We start from the raw sequence: 12208 nt of genomic DNA, 5'->3' as shown, positions 1-12208 counted from the left end.
AGCGTGGTCCCGCCATACTGGTTTCTGGTATCGCTTGCGCGGGAACAGTAATTTGCTACATGCTCAAGCTATTCGCTTCAGCCCCATTGAGGTTCCGCAGAATTCGTGGATTGTCCATATCCGGTTGGTGTCGTGTGGATATAGGATGCCTGCCGTGCACGTATCTTCGAACTCCGGCATCGAGGCCGAGTCGCTAACCGCTTTGAGGGAGGAGCGACCAGGTTAGGTGAAATGTCTATCTCCGCATCAAGCCACTTTCACGTCGAGTATGACATGTGACCTTCTTGAGATGTTGAAGTGTCTCGCAGAAGAAGGGCTGACTACCTAGGTACGTCGTACTTGCGCGGTAGGCCTAGTGAGACCATCTCCTGACGTCACCACTCTTGCATGCCATGTACGCATCGTACTCTGGAGGTATCTCCTCCACGGGATACCCACAACAGCACGAACACGATGAATAACATCGTCCTCAACCACGCGAAGCTCGGTGCGATAAGATGTCTCCGTGAACCAAGCGGCTCGATCGTAAAGATATTAGGTCTTCCGTACGGGAAAGTTGCCCAGAGATTTGCGCGCGCACAGCTCTCGCACAAGCTTTCTGATGGAGAGAGCAAAAGGTTCCACGATGGAGTTTTCGATGCGACAAGGCCAGGAGCATCCAGTATCCAGCCGTGGGGAGGCGTCAAGTCTGATGCAGCCAACATCCCACTGCCAACCGATAATCTGCCGGATGACGAAGAACAGTCGGAAGATTGCTTGAACCTTTCTATACATCTACCGAATTCATGTGTCGATGAAGGCGGAAGGATACGTTCGGATATGAAGTTGCCGGTCATTGTCTTCATCCATGGTGGCGCGTACTTCCTTGGTTCGGCGAACCGACCATACTACAACCCCGAAAATCTTGTGCGCCATGCTATTGAGCGTGAATCGCCAATTGTCTTCGTAGGGATCAACTACCGGCTCGGTGCGCTAGGCTTCTGGCATTCGGATCGTGCTGGAGATATGGTACCGGAGAACAATGGTCTCTACGACCAAAACACTGCGTTCGAATGGCTGCGCGAGAATATTGAGGGTTTTGGCGGCGACGTGGATAACGTTACCGTCATCGGGCAGAGTGCAGGTAGCGAGAGCATCTCGGTGCAGACAATGCGTAAACCGTTGTTCAAGCGCGCGATCATGTTCTCGGGGACGCCAGTTACCATGCCTGCAATGACGCATGACGAGCATCATGACAACTTCCTCAAGCATGCTGAGAAGTTGGGGATTCGTATAAGAGAAGGCGATGGCAGCGAGAGGGACACAGAAGCAATAGCCAAAGACGTGATTGGCGTTGACGCGTCGAAGATTCGAGACTTGGCCTGGGTTGGATTGCCATGCACGAACAGCGAGTTCTTCCCCTTTGAACGACCGACCATGGATCTCGCTAGGAAGGGAAAAGTGGCTCCTCCCGATTGGAAAGACTGGGCGAGGCCTGTCGAAGCTCAAATCGTTGGCTCCACCACCTACGACGGCGGCATCTCCTACAATATGATGAGGAACGATGACAGTCGCAAGAACCACGCTCAAGCCTTCGAACAGATTGCCAAAGATGTTCTGTCTCCCGAACAAGGTGCCGAATTGCTGAAGATATACGGTATCGAGGAAGGTCTTGATGATGGGGACGCACTCCAACGTATCTGCCTTTTTGAGAGCGACATAGGTTTCTTTGCGGCCGCATTGAGCATTGCGGAAAGTGATCTGGTCAAAGAAACCTATTTCCAAGTCTTCGATCTTCCAAACCCTTTCCCGGGACCAATCCGCGAGCAAGGTGCTTTCGCTACGCATACTTTCGACATTGCGACGCTGCTTGGCGGCGTGCATGAAGACCGTTTGCCCTCGCATTATGGACATGTGGTTGCCAGGTGGCGCGATACCATTCTCGATTTTGTGACCAGGGGAACGCCCCCTTGTGCAGAGTTTGTTGGTGTTGATGGAGGGAGGAGAGGATTGATGGTGGATGAGGGAGGCGTTCGCGAGGTTGGCAGTGAGGCGTGGTTGGAGAATGACGAGGAGAGAAGGCGGAGATTGTTCGATTTGGCTCGGCAGATTGATGCTGATACCGGACTGGACGTTCTTTGGGTCGACGTTTGTAGGCGCTTCTTGATGCGCGGGAAGTAAACGGACGGGACTATGACGCTGCATCTGTGGCAGCGTCACTTCATCCCGGAGTGTCGAACGTGCGTCTTGTCGCCTATCAAAATGAATTAGCATAATGGAGAAGTTGGGTTCGGTTGCAAGAACATACCGGAAGACCTTCCCACCTATCCCAGACGCGGGGTGCTGGCACCCTTTGTCCTGCACTTCGACAGTGGTATGATTGGCCTTCGTCCAGCCAAAGTCTCACTGCCAGCGCTCGGGATAGGCGGTGCTGGTGCCTCGTACTCATCGTCTGTCTCGCCTTCAGCGTCCTGGTCAGTGATGTTACCATCACTGACGTCCTCGGATGCCTCTGTGTCCAGACCCCAACCACCTAACTCAGCGAGTTCATCTTCCAGCGCCGGATCAAGCTGAGGGCTGGATACCTCAGGCGCCTGATCTGGTGATGATGAGACTCGCGGCGGAGACTTGTAGTCTTCTGCGCCGGAGATGCTGTCGTCATCTGAGTTTTCTTGGTGGTCACTGGGGGCCCTTGAGCTATGCTCGGACGGCGGAGACGGGGTCGACTGTGTGGCCGGGAAGGTGTCGCAAGTAGCGGGGGAGGGGGTGGGAGAGGGAGAGGAGGATGAGGATGAGGGTGAGGAGGGGGGTGATTTGGGACTGTTTAGTGAGGCACGAAGGGCGTCCATCTCCCTCGCACCTCTGTCGACCCGGTCTTCCAGCGCCGCAATGCGGGCTTCGTGCTGGTGGGCTATGTCGAGGGCCTCTCCCAGCTGGCTCTCATGCACCGCCATGCGCCTCTCGAGCATCTTGACCTCGTCGCGTACAGCCTTGCTCACGAGATCCCGGATCTCGGTCTTGCTCATGCTGATCTCTGGTGCTATGTCATGTCAAATCATTCACTCCAAGACCAATGAGTGATGAAACTTACCTGGGCTTGACTTGGAGGTCATGCCGTATGCTGCCGCTATGAAGCCAGCAAGCAAAACGAGCATGACTGCGCCCATATCGAGGGCGAAGGTGAGGAGACCATTCGGCTCGTAGTACGTTTGAGGGAGGTATCCTTCCATCTTGGTAGTGGTGGGAGCGGGTTTGTTTGTAGGGTGGGTGTGGTAGGTTTCTGGGTATGTAGCTGTTTTGGATAGTGACGAAGCTGTTGGAGAAGAGGAAAAGGATTTGTGCGAAGAGATTTTGAGTTGACGACGTTGCCTAGGTGAAGGGCAAACGGACGAGTCTTGGCAGTAGAAACGGTCTTCACCTCGACAACAATACCTACTCACCCCGCCTATACCCAGCTTAAATAGCTTCTAATGCTACTTATTGCTACTTCCGCCCCAAAGACTGTCGCTATTGTCTTCAATTGTCTCACTGCCGAACGTGAACAGGATAAGACACTCGAAGAGCCGCCTCGAGGTGACCACCGCGCATTTGGGCGATACAATGTGTCTCGTTATAGAACAAAGAACTGACTGTTTGAGAGCTGATCTGGAGAAAGAGAAAGCCATTCTTCTGACACGACGTGCTTGAAAGCAGGATAGGTGGTGATGTGAGACGAAACCTTGGAAAGCATTTTCGAGTATGACATTGCACGAAACGTTCGCATAACGTGATTGAATCAGAATGATGCGCTAGATTTTGGGGTCACTCAGCCTGTTGTACCGATGCAACTTGATGTGCGTAGACTTGGAAAGAACGATGTTAGAAACTGAGGTTGTTCGGCTGACGCCGGGGATAATGTACGCGTCACGCTAGCATGACTCGTACTACCGAGACGCGTCGCGATGACGTGAACGTCCGCCAGAAATTCCTCAGAGCTGCCTCCTAGTGCGCGACAGATACACCTTCCTATCCTATGCTGCGAAAACATATCGAGAGCGCATTCGAAGTTGCAACCGCTACAGAGTCAGACGGAATGCCGCTATCAACTTCTTGAAAGAGCAGTTGCGCAGCACAACAGAGACTGCTGGCCTTCAGATGCTTTGTATAAGCACGCGGATGCGCATGCTTGTGGTCACTTTGGTTTGCGATGACTCGGGAATGACGCGCTCTTTTTGGGGATGCAGCAGCTCGAGCATTGTTCAGAAGGAGGAACAGCACGTAATCTACGGGCGACACTTGACGAAGAGTGGGTCTTTCTGTGTGCTACAAGTGACCCTACTCATAGGGATTTCGATGCATGTGCGTACTCTTTTGGCGTTTTGACCTGCAAGATTATCGACCCGCAAACGTTCGGTACACTACCTGGGTACCAGGGAAGTTACGAGCCTTGATCTACTATGACATCCCTCTGGATGTTCGAAACGCAGACGATCAAGCTAAAGCCAACAACCGGAACTCCACGACTTTCGAGCATTTTACATGGGATCTGAGTATATCAAAGGACATATTAATACCTGATCTAGGGAGATACTATTCAAAGTCCGGACTGAAGAGCTACTTGCTCGAAGCGGTTGATCGGCGCTAAGATGAACAGTGACCGCCGAAATACGCAACCGAGACATGAACTTACAAGCTGCCTCTCGCCATACGATGTCTGATTACATCTCCGCTTTCGTTACCCCGCATTCTATGAGCATGCGGTATCCATGGTCCAGTTCCTCGACGCGTCCGGACTAGCGTGGTCGACTTCACCGTGAAACAATTTCACCGTATCCTCTCGACCTCGTCACCTTCACTACTCTTTAACTCTGACCATCATCAACTCTTCAAGATCTACTCCAATCGGCGTGGGCTTCTTCGACATGCCTGTTTCGTTGAAGATGCTGGAGAAGGAGGTCGAACACCCTGATCGCATCGAGGGATGGCTTGACAAGTTGAACATTAAGAGCGCCGAGATCGATGAAAGCGAGTGCGCCACTTATACCCATCAGGAGGGAGATCATGGACCAACTACACCACCTCGGCGATCGGACTACCGCTCTGTACCGCAAGATGAGATATCGCCAACCGACACGTCCTTCTCCGGGCAGAGCATCTTCGACAAACCACTCCGCAAGAATCTGTTCGGTAGCCCGACCCCAAGGTTCGAGATACGAGACGATGATTCCGACACGACCAGTATCGATAGCCGTGACTGGGCGCCAACACAGGGCAAAGAGCGCACACTTGAACGGCTTGTACCACCAGCCTTTGCTCTTCGACCTAGCAAGCCATCAGCCAGGCTAGACCCCCATGAATCAGCCTCGCACACAGATACAGACGACCTCACAACTGTATGGGATCTCGACCCTCAACGTACTCTTCCAACACCCGACCCGAACGAGCCGCGACCAGTCTGGATAACCTCTTGTCTCCAATGCACCCTCGCCGGCCTCCCCTGCTCAAGAACCTACCCCTCATGCTCACGTTGTAAGCGACACAACCGTGCTGAAGAATGCCTCCTCCAGCGCCGACGCTTCGCATCCGAAGTCATGGATTCCTCGTTCTTGGACAGGAGCACAGCACCTGCTTTGCTCAAAGTGAAAGGCGAAGATGAAGGAGTTTGGGAACGCAAGCTCGAGCTGGCGGAGGCGTTGTGCGAGCAGTGGGTCGCGGAGCAGGACAAGAAGAATTGGGTGTTGCCTGATGTTGGTAGTGCGAGAGGTGGATGGGGTAAATGCAGGGGGAGGGGTGGGAAGGAGAAGGTGGGACATCCGGGAGAGGGAATTGGACGGTTGGCGTTTCGGGAGTTGTTTGTTGATGTGGATGCTTGAGGGGATCTTGGCGTGGTTGAATTGATCGCTGCGGCGTTTTTATCAATGATGTCGATTCGGACTTTACGACACACCGGGTCGCTGCTCTGGTAATATTCCGAGTCTGATGCGAGAGCATCAGACGTTATGAGTGCGAATATCTGGGCGCTACACTGAGTACGGCATGAGCTCCACGTTGAGCAACCCAAGTAAGACACACGATATGCTTGTACGAGCTTCGAGAAGCTGTATCACGGTACGGCCTTGTGCGGAGCTTAGCAGTCGCAAGATCAGATAGCATCGACACAAACCAGAATTCGTGTTCTGACTCTACCCTCACACCTGAGTGAGTCTGCTACATATACGATTTTTTACGCAGCTTCACCAAGTCCTAAAGCTTCGCTCCACCTTTACCCTGCCCCATCAACTCCTCAACCGCAATCTCACTCGTCATAAGAATACACGTATCCCTCAAACTGGGCACTCGATGCCTGTGATTAACCTCCTGATAATCCTCACTCGCCAACATATCCCTAAAGTGCAAGATACTGGGATAATGTGCCAGCGCGATCTCATCCCAATCATCGTTCCCACCGCCCACCTCACCGTTCGCGCCAACACTACTGTCTGATGCCTTGGTGATCGCCGAGCCGTTGACATGTGTTGCGTTCCCCACGATCTTTGCGTTCCCGCCGTGCTTAGAGCCGATTGATTTGGCGAATGCGGCACCGTATTTCAGGTATTCTTCCTTCATCCCTGGGTTGAAGGCGAGGAGGTTGAACATGGATACCGCGCCTTTGCCCTCTTTAGCACCGCTATTGACAAAAGTCTGGATCCATTTATTCAGCTCATCGCTTAGTTCGAGGCTTTGGCTTGACTCGGTGGTTTTGTTGCTCTTCTGCTCTTGGACCTTGGGCACGGAGCTAGGGTCTGGATGCAGTAGCTTCTGGTTCTTCGATGCAAAGTCTTGGATCAGGCGGGAGGGGACTCCGGCTGTTACGCTCCAGTGGTTTTGGACTAGGTTCGAGAGCGAGGATGGGAGCGCGTCGGTGCTGGGCAGGATGAGGAGAAGATCCCAGTGGATGTTTCGGGCGAGGAGGTGTTCGGTTGAGAGCTTTGATGGGAGGATTATCCAGCGGATTACGCGTGAGATGACGAGTGGTGAGATGTTGGCGGACTTTAAGGTGGACAGGAAGGTTAAGATGGGGTTGGGGGTGGTGCTGTGGAGGGCGACGAGATGGAGTGTGCAGAGCGGCATCTTGGAAGCGGAATTGAAGAGATAAGATGTTTACTCGTTTCGCGAATATAATGCTCAGACGATGGACAAGACGCAGTATAGATGTTCGTAGTGTTAGGTGGATGACGTAAGTTGACTATACTTTACCGAGGCTCAATTGTGAGGAGCTGTGGTATGAGCTCCTCGGAGCAGCATCCATTAACCAAGCTCACGCCTCTCGTGCACTTATGGTATATCCAGTATGTCTGCACCATCTCATCGGACACAAAGTTCCGAGTGCTTGTAGCGGATAAGCTCTTGGGGAAGGTGCGCCACTGCGGGGCGTCTCACCAGACATGTGGATCAAGACCATAGGACTGTCCACGTCCAAGTCGCAATCAATATGATGAGGAAGCATGAAAGAGGGTGTGTAATGTTGTAAATGCAGTGAGATGAGGTTGCAGGCTCATAGAAATTACCTAGGTAGGTAAGCAATGCAGCATTGTGGTCACCGATTGGACGTTCGCGCTACTGGTACATATCTGTGACGTACGTTCCTGCTAGTTGTGCCCAGGTGGAGCTGTAGGCAAACACGATTTCAAAGCGACAGAAGCCTGACAACTTTTGCATATATCACACCAGCACCGACTGTGTTCTGGTCTTTTACGAATCTCCTCTCATCTCATCGACACTCTAATCATGCCGAAGCTTTTCATGTAAGTTCGCATGCGTGCTCACACTGGACGCACGGAACATGAATGACATATGAATGCATTCTTTCCCAGATATTTGAGTACTAACTAGATTCAGCACCGGCGCCACTGGCTATATCGGAGGCGATGCCCTCTACGCAGTTGCAAACACCTATCCGGATCTAGAGATCACCGCACTCGTTCGCAACAGTGACAAAGGCGCCAAAGTCGCAGTGCAGTTCCCAAAGACCCGTCTTGTGTACGGAACCCTTGATGACACCGAGTTACTCACTACCGAGGCGTCCAATGCAGACATCGTCCTCCATTGCGCCGACTGCGACCACGTGGCTTCCGCCAATGCGTTGGTTGCTGGCCTCACACGCAGCGGAAAGAAGACCTATCTCATTCACACCTCTGGAACTGGTGTCTTGTCTTTCGAGGACTTTGAGACCAACACCTACGGCATGAGGCGAGAGAAGGTCTATGATGACTGGGACAACATTGGTGAGGTCACTTCGCTGCCTGATTCAGCGCTCCATCGAAATGTCGACAAGATCATCCTTGGATCGAACGAGGTTTCAGCAGGCAACATCCAGTCTGCCATCGTCTGCCCGCCTTGTATCTACGGCCCTGGCCGTGGACCTGATAACCAAAAGAGTGTGCAGGTGTATGACATGAGCAAGGCTGCACTGAAGCGCATGAAGGCTTTCGTCGTTGGTGACGGCAAGAACATGTGGACTCAAGTTCATGTTCAAGATCTCAGCGAGGTGTTCCTAGCCCTTGTGACAGCCGCTCTGTCGCCTGATGGTGGCAAAGCGACTTGGAACAAGGAAGGATACTATTTCGCAGAGAGCGGAGAGTTCTGCTGGGGTGACATCGGTACCAAGATCGGGGAGATCGCATTCAAGAACAAGCTCATCAACCATGAGGGGATTGATAACGTGAGCAAAGAGGAGGCAGACGAGATGAGGCCAATGGGCAGCTACCTTTGGGGTGAGTCATGCTGTGTTCTCGGATATGCCGTTTTGTGACATGTTTAGGCACCAACTCTCGCTGCAAAGCTGTTCGAGCCAACAAGCTGTTCGGTTGGACTCCCAAGCAGAAGAGCGTTTTCGACCTGCTGCCGGAAATCATCGATGGTGAAGCAAAGGCGATGGGTCGTATTAGGCAGCACGCTGAAGAAGCCGCTGAGGGACGTATCATGAAGTAGTCGTGTGCCAGACCAGCCTTCAAGGCAAGGGAGAGGCGTGTCGGATTTCAGTCACTATCGTGGCGAGAGCGCTGCAGTGATGAAGCAACAAACATGCAGTAGCACAGCCGTGATGAATTCTGTATCGTGCATGTCCTGGTGTTATGATTACATGTGCGTGCTAGTCATCGATGAAATAAGAGTGGACGATGCCCAGGTACTGCCCGCATCTGCCCCGCGGCGGAACTCCACATGTCTGCCCACTGTGGGTGATCACACGACCAACAGCATCAGGGAATAGTAAGATGCAGTGGCAGATCATCGAAGCGTACTTGATTCAATGTAACTGGTAATTCGATGTAAAAGCTCCGAAATGTCGTGGATGTAGTCGCCTTGGCGCTGTCATGTTCCTGAGCTCTCGCGCTTGAGCCACGTTCCTAGCTTGCCTTGACCAACGAACAACCGCGTCGACATGGAAGAACGAGTACGACGACGACTCTCCTGATTCACGACTTCACGCGCGCAGTAGATTGCGACTAATTTCCTCGCGATCATGGACATCATACAGGCCGTCTCCGGCTACATCACCAAGATGGTGTCGGTCGGGGACAGCGCTGCGACAGGCACCTCCGCGGCCAAGATGAAGATACTCCTCCTCGACAACGAGACTGTGGGTTTGTCTGCTCTCCCAGGTGGCTGTACACACGTTACTCATACTGCTTAGGTCCCCATAGTATCGACCGCGACTACGCAATCCGCCCTCCTCAATCATGAAGTCTACCTTACCGAGTACTGCACCCTCGCGATCCATGATGCAATGCACGGCTAACACGTTGGCAGCCGCCTCGACAATCCAAAGCGGGAGAAGATGCGCCATCTGCGATGTCTCTGCTTTGTGCGACCGTCACCAGAGTCCATTCAGAACCTGATCGAAGAGCTGCGAGAGCCCAAGTATGGGGAATACAACATCTGTATGCGCCTGGAAGAACACGGCGCTACGTACGCGTGCTGATACAGACAGACTTTAGTAATATAATCAAAAAGTCGTCGTTGGAGCGCCTCGCCGAGGCAGACGACCACGAAGTCGTGCGCGCGATTCAGGAATACTTCGCCGACTTCCTCGTCATAAACCCTGACCTCATGTCGCTCAACCTCGGATTTCCCGACCATCGGATATGGAGCACAAGCCCGGATGCGTGGAACCATGATGCGCTACAAAGATCAACTGAGGCAGTCATGGCATTACTTCTGTCACTGAAGAAGAAGCCCTTGATACGATACCAAAAGAACAGTCTGCTCGTCAAGAAGCTGGCGACCGAGGTTCGCTACCACATGACACAGGAGGAGCAGCTGTTCGACTTCCGCAAAACAGATACCCCGCCTATACTTTTGATTGTCGACCGAAGGGACGATCCGGTGACACCGCTGTTGACGCAATGGACGTATCAGGCCATGGTTCACGAGCTGCTCGGGATACACAACGGACGGGTGGACCTACGCGACGTGCCAGAGATTCGTCCCGAGCTCAAGGAGATCGTGTTATCGCAGGAGCAGGACCCTTTCTTCAAGAAGAACATGTATCTCAACTTCGGCGATTTAGGGCAAAACGCAAAAGAGTATGTCGAGCAGTTCGCGTCAAAGCAGCAGGGATCGCAAAAGCTCGACTCTATTGCCGATATGAAGCGCTTTATCGAGGACTTTCCCGAGTTCCGCAAGCTTTCCGGCAACGTCACCAAGCACGTCACACTTGTCGGTGAGCTGAGCAGACGAGTTGGCGAGGAGAGTCTACTGGACATCAGTGAGCTCGAACAGAGCCTGGCATGTACAGACAACCATTCCAACGACGTCAAATCGCTGCAAAGGATCATCCAAGATCCAAAGGTCCCGGCGAACAACAAGCTCCGGCTGGTTGCCATCTACGCGTTGCGCTACTCAAAGACCTCGTCAAACTCCACAGCTATGCTGCTTGACTTGCTCGCTGTTGCGGGTGGACTGTCACGGCATCGCATTAACCTCATCACAAAGCTGTTGACCTACCATGACTCGCTGCAAGCGACTACGGCGGCAGGTGGAGTGCCGGACCTTTTCCAACCTGGGTCTTTCTTCGGAGGTGCCCGAGATCGACTCAAGGGCTTGAAGGGTGTTGAGAACGTCTACACACAGCACTCGCCTCGCTTAGAGGCTACGTTGCAGGATATGATCAAGGGTCGCTTAAGCCAGCAACTGTACCCCTTCGTCGAGGGTGGCGGATCGACAAAGGACAAGCCGCAGGACATCATTGTCTTCATGGTCGGCGGCGCAACATACGAGGAAGCTAAGATGGTTGCGCAAGTAAATGCTAGTTCGCCAGGTATTCGAGTCGTGCTCGGCGGCACCACTGTGCATAACAGCACTTCCTTCTTGGAGGAAGTAGAAGATGCCGTCGACTCCTGGCCCGAGCCTCCCGCTACATCAGCTGCGGCTCGCCTGAAGAGAGAAGTAGGTAGATAGTCGATATCGTCTTGCGAGAGCGAAGCAATGATTCGGGAGTTGGGCGTCGAAGCGAGTGGCATCGAATGCAGGTTCATATTACACGGGTTGATAGAGTTGCCTCATGAATACCACAATATTAGTGTCCGTCAGCACAGCCCGCAATGAGTGCAGCACAGTGCATGCCCCGCGCTAAGGGTCGAGATGCATCCCACCAAGGCCCACATCATTCGTTTCAAGCCGGCCCTGAACAGCAGCGCGGCCTATAGGTCGCAGTTAGCAATCAATTGTTGGGCGGTACCTGCATGACTCCGAAGGCGGCGAAAAGTCTGCTAACCTGCTCAGAGCCAAGACGATGCGACAAGGCTGAACACGTGCATCATCACCAACAGGTGTTAAAGTCATCAGGGTTCCCTGACGGGCCGACATCCGATCGCTCACTCCACCACCTCAGCCACCTTCAAACCTCACCCACACATGGCGCGAAAATGAGGATTGCGAGACATGCCAGAACAAGGACAGGTCTTGCAGTCTCGAGTGGTCCGCCGGAGAAATCCACGCCCCATCAACAGCTGCGTTGAATGCCGCACCCGGAAGTCGCGATGCTCCAAGACGCACCCTTGCCAGAACTGCACAGCCTTCGGGCGCGAGTGCGTCTTCATCACGGTCCCTGAGAGCGCTGCGCGCAAGAAAGAGAGGGAGCAGAGAGAGCGCGCGCAGAGTAAGAGCGGCGCTGGTGTCACCATCCCGGACTGGACCAAGAACCTCCCCGTGCGCACGCAGAGTAGTGCCAGTGTGCATGACGGGTACGAGAATGCGAACTCCGTCGACA

At 53.3% G+C, this 12208-nt stretch overlaps 6 protein-coding genes across 6 annotated transcripts; 4 read left to right on the top strand and 2 right to left on the bottom strand.

Moving 5' to 3' along the window:
• Positions 1–453: 453 nt before the first annotated feature.
• Positions 454–2160, top strand: J4E93_009501 (uncharacterized protein; the record flags this gene model as incomplete). The annotated part of the gene is made up of 1 exon (XM_049347392.1): positions 454–2160. The coding sequence occupies one exon, from the start codon at positions 454–456 to the stop codon at positions 2158–2160; it is 1707 nt and encodes a 568-aa protein (XP_049195398.1).
• Positions 2161–2303: 143 nt separating this feature from the next.
• Positions 2304–3209, bottom strand: J4E93_009500 (uncharacterized protein; the record flags this gene model as incomplete). The annotated part of the gene is made up of 2 exons (XM_049347391.1): positions 2304–3019; positions 3071–3209. 2 exons carry the CDS (start codon positions 3207–3209, stop codon positions 2304–2306), a joined length of 855 nt encoding a protein of 284 aa, XP_049195397.1.
• A 1671-nt stretch (positions 3210–4880) lies between these two features.
• On the top strand, positions 4881–5831 carry J4E93_009499 (uncharacterized protein; the record flags this gene model as incomplete). Its single annotated transcript, XM_049347390.1, has 1 exon — positions 4881–5831. The coding sequence occupies one exon, from the start codon at positions 4881–4883 to the stop codon at positions 5829–5831; it is 951 nt and encodes a 316-aa protein (XP_049195396.1).
• Positions 5832–6201: 370 nt separating this feature from the next.
• J4E93_009498 (uncharacterized protein) lies at positions 6202–7068 on the bottom strand (the record flags this gene model as incomplete). The annotated part of the gene is made up of 1 exon (XM_049347389.1): positions 6202–7068. One exon carries the CDS (start codon positions 7066–7068, stop codon positions 6202–6204), a length of 867 nt encoding a protein of 288 aa, XP_049195395.1.
• Positions 7069–7725: 657 nt separating this feature from the next.
• Positions 7726–8928, top strand: J4E93_009497 (uncharacterized protein; the record flags this gene model as incomplete). The annotated part of the gene is made up of 3 exons (XM_049347388.1): positions 7726–7742; positions 7837–8711; positions 8759–8928. The coding sequence occupies 3 exons, from the start codon at positions 7726–7728 to the stop codon at positions 8926–8928; spliced, it is 1062 nt and encodes a 353-aa protein (XP_049195394.1).
• Positions 8929–9460: 532 nt separating this feature from the next.
• J4E93_009496 (uncharacterized protein) lies at positions 9461–11397 on the top strand (the record flags this gene model as incomplete). Its single annotated transcript, XM_049347387.1, has 4 exons — positions 9461–9577; positions 9632–9696; positions 9748–9878; positions 9929–11397. The coding sequence occupies 4 exons, from the start codon at positions 9461–9463 to the stop codon at positions 11395–11397; spliced, it is 1782 nt and encodes a 593-aa protein (XP_049195393.1).
• Between the last annotated feature and the right edge of the window lie 811 nt (positions 11398–12208).

This window comes from Alternaria ventricosa, assembly GCF_023758065.1.
Source record: "Alternaria ventricosa strain BMP 2768 chromosome Unknown scaffold_22, whole genome shotgun sequence".
Taxonomy (NCBI): Eukaryota; Fungi; Ascomycota; class Dothideomycetes; order Pleosporales; family Pleosporaceae; genus Alternaria; species Alternaria ventricosa.
This window is presented reverse-complemented; position numbering and strand designations above follow the sequence as displayed.